This window comes from Medicago sativa, chromosome 4, assembly GCF_051527215.1.
Source record: "Medicago sativa cultivar Bolivia chromosome 4, Bolivia_mono, whole genome shotgun sequence".
Classification (NCBI taxonomy): domain Eukaryota; kingdom Viridiplantae; phylum Streptophyta; class Magnoliopsida; order Fabales; family Fabaceae; genus Medicago; species Medicago sativa.
This window is the reverse complement of record NC_140752.1, coordinates 26,930,099-26,932,396: the sequence shown is the minus strand read 5'-3', so window position 1 is coordinate 26,932,396 and position 2,298 is coordinate 26,930,099. Positions and strand designations below refer to the sequence as shown.

Genomic DNA, 2,298 nt, shown 5'->3' with positions numbered 1-2,298 from the left:
TCATGCTTCTCACTCAATCTTAGATTTAAATCTTCCATATGTCTCCAATTTTTATGTTGGGTCAATCTATACATGACTTTCCTTTGACTTCGATTGAGCTATCAACAATAGACGGTGGGATTGGTCTCCGGTATTACTCGGACCTTAAGACCGATATCAATTTTTATATTATTTTATCTTCATAAAAAAAAAATCTATGAATAGATATGTTGCCGGTTCAACCCATAAAACCCGCGAGCATTGCTACTAAAGAGTGCAAAAAGTAGACACTGATGGGTTTATGTAATGTCTTACTCTCTCACTCTCATTCCCCACAATTTGCATAGAGAACTAGAACTAGAAAAACCTTTCGTCTACTCACAAAAACACACTTTCACAAAACTAAATACAGAGTGAGTTCAGAGGATATGAGGAATAACAAGTTTAAGCTATCAGATATGATTCCCAATGCTTGGTTTTACAAGCTAAAAGAAATAGGAAAAACAAAAAACCAAACATCAACAACACCTTCCAAGAAGAAAAAACAACCTTTTTCATTATCCTCAACAACTTCAACACATTCCTCAAAACCAAACCAACCCAACCAATGTAATAATCCTAGAAAATCTTACTACTTCACTAGAGAACTTAACCAAAACAACCCAAAAACAAAAACACCACAAACACCATCCAAAAACAGAACAAGAAAAAGAAGAACCACAACATTAACATCAAAAAATTCTTCTTCTTCTCCGAAACATGTTACCTCTTCTGTTTCCGCGGGTTGTAGTTGTCGAACGACGCTTGAATCAGTGTGGACAAAATCAGATTCTCCTCATGAAAACTCTTCTTCTTCTCCACTTGATAGCTTAACTGAATCAGAGTCCCCCGACCCTGAATTCAGGACCGACCGTGTTCTGATACCAACTGAACCATCGTTTGATGAAATGGTTTCGTTAACCACTTCGTGTGCTTGTAACAAAATTTCCAACAACAATAACATAGATATTGTTATTGATGTTGATAAAAATTCTCTAGCTAGAAAAGATGATAAACTTGAAGGGTATGATTATTCATATGATTCTTTTTCGAAGCTTGAACTTCCTCCTATCATTACAAAACCAACCATGAAAAATGAGCACAAACCCATCAAAGAAGAGTCTCTCAAGATTAAAATCATGAATCAACAACAGAAGCAGAAGAAGAACAAGAAGAAGAAAAATGGTTCTGTAAATTCACCTGGAATGAAACTTCGTATAAAATCTCCAAGAATTGTTCAGTTTCATCATGGCCGGAAAAGTGTGTCATCAACGGTGACTTCCGGCTATCGGAGAAGCTTCTCCGGTAGTCTAGCAATAGTGAAGTCATCTTTTAATCCTCAGAAGGATTTTAGAGAGTCAATGGTGGAGATGATTGTGGAGAATAACATAAGAGCATCAAAGGATTTGGAAGATCTTCTTGCTTGTTATCTTTCTTTGAATTCAGATGAGTATCATGATCTTATTATCAAGGTATTCAAGCAAATATGGTTTGATTTGACTGAAACAGGGTAGGGAAATAGTAAAAAACCTAGTTTCTATTTTTCACATTAATTTTTCTTTCTTTATGTGTATTATTGTTATTATTATTATTTATCTATGTATGTAAAAATAATTATGATGATAATAATATATTTTGTACCTTTAATCAAGGTTTTGAATTGCATCAAGGTTGTTATTATCGAAATATTTGCATTAAGAATATGGAATAAAAAGAGTCACAAGTTATGGATAAATGCAGTCGAAACAAATGCAAAGTTTACAACATGTAATAAAAAAAATAATAGAAAGTATACAAAACCTATAATATTGTATATTTATTTATTTTTTGAATCATCAATTAATTTGTTTAGTTTTGCTCTCATTGAAAAAAAAAATTATATTGCAGCCGCAACTTCATTTTTATAATGTTTTCATTTTTTATAGTATTTTTGCCCAATATAAATTATTTCAATACATCTACCAAAAAAACTGTTAGAATACAAAATAATGTTAATAAGATCTAAAAAAGATATATTATTAAAAATACAAAAAAGACAGCTAAATCATTTGCTTGTCGCATCATGATTTTTGGACAAAAACTTATATTAAATTCTTAGTGATATCTTTTGTCCAAAAGTGCTACTAACCTATTTTACTTTTATTGAAGAATAATGAACTAAGAGTATGTCATAGTTTTTTTTTTTTTTTTTTTTTTTTTTACAAAAATGAGTATTCCTATTTCATAGTTAGTAAATGTAGAAATAAATTTCAGATGTTGTACCAAAAAAAAGTAATGAAT

At 31.0% G+C, this 2,298-nt stretch overlaps 1 protein-coding gene across 1 annotated transcript; it reads left to right on the top strand.

Moving 5' to 3' along the window:
* Positions 1–201: 201 nt before the first annotated feature.
* On the top strand, positions 202–1,683 carry LOC146927376 (transcription repressor OFP1-like). Its single transcript, XM_085700655.1, has one exon. The coding sequence runs from the start codon at positions 408–410 to the stop codon at positions 1,530–1,532; it is 1,125 nt and encodes a 374-aa protein (XP_085556781.1). The 5' UTR covers positions 202–407; the 3' UTR covers positions 1,533–1,683.
* Positions 1,684–2,298: the final 615 nt, after the last annotated feature.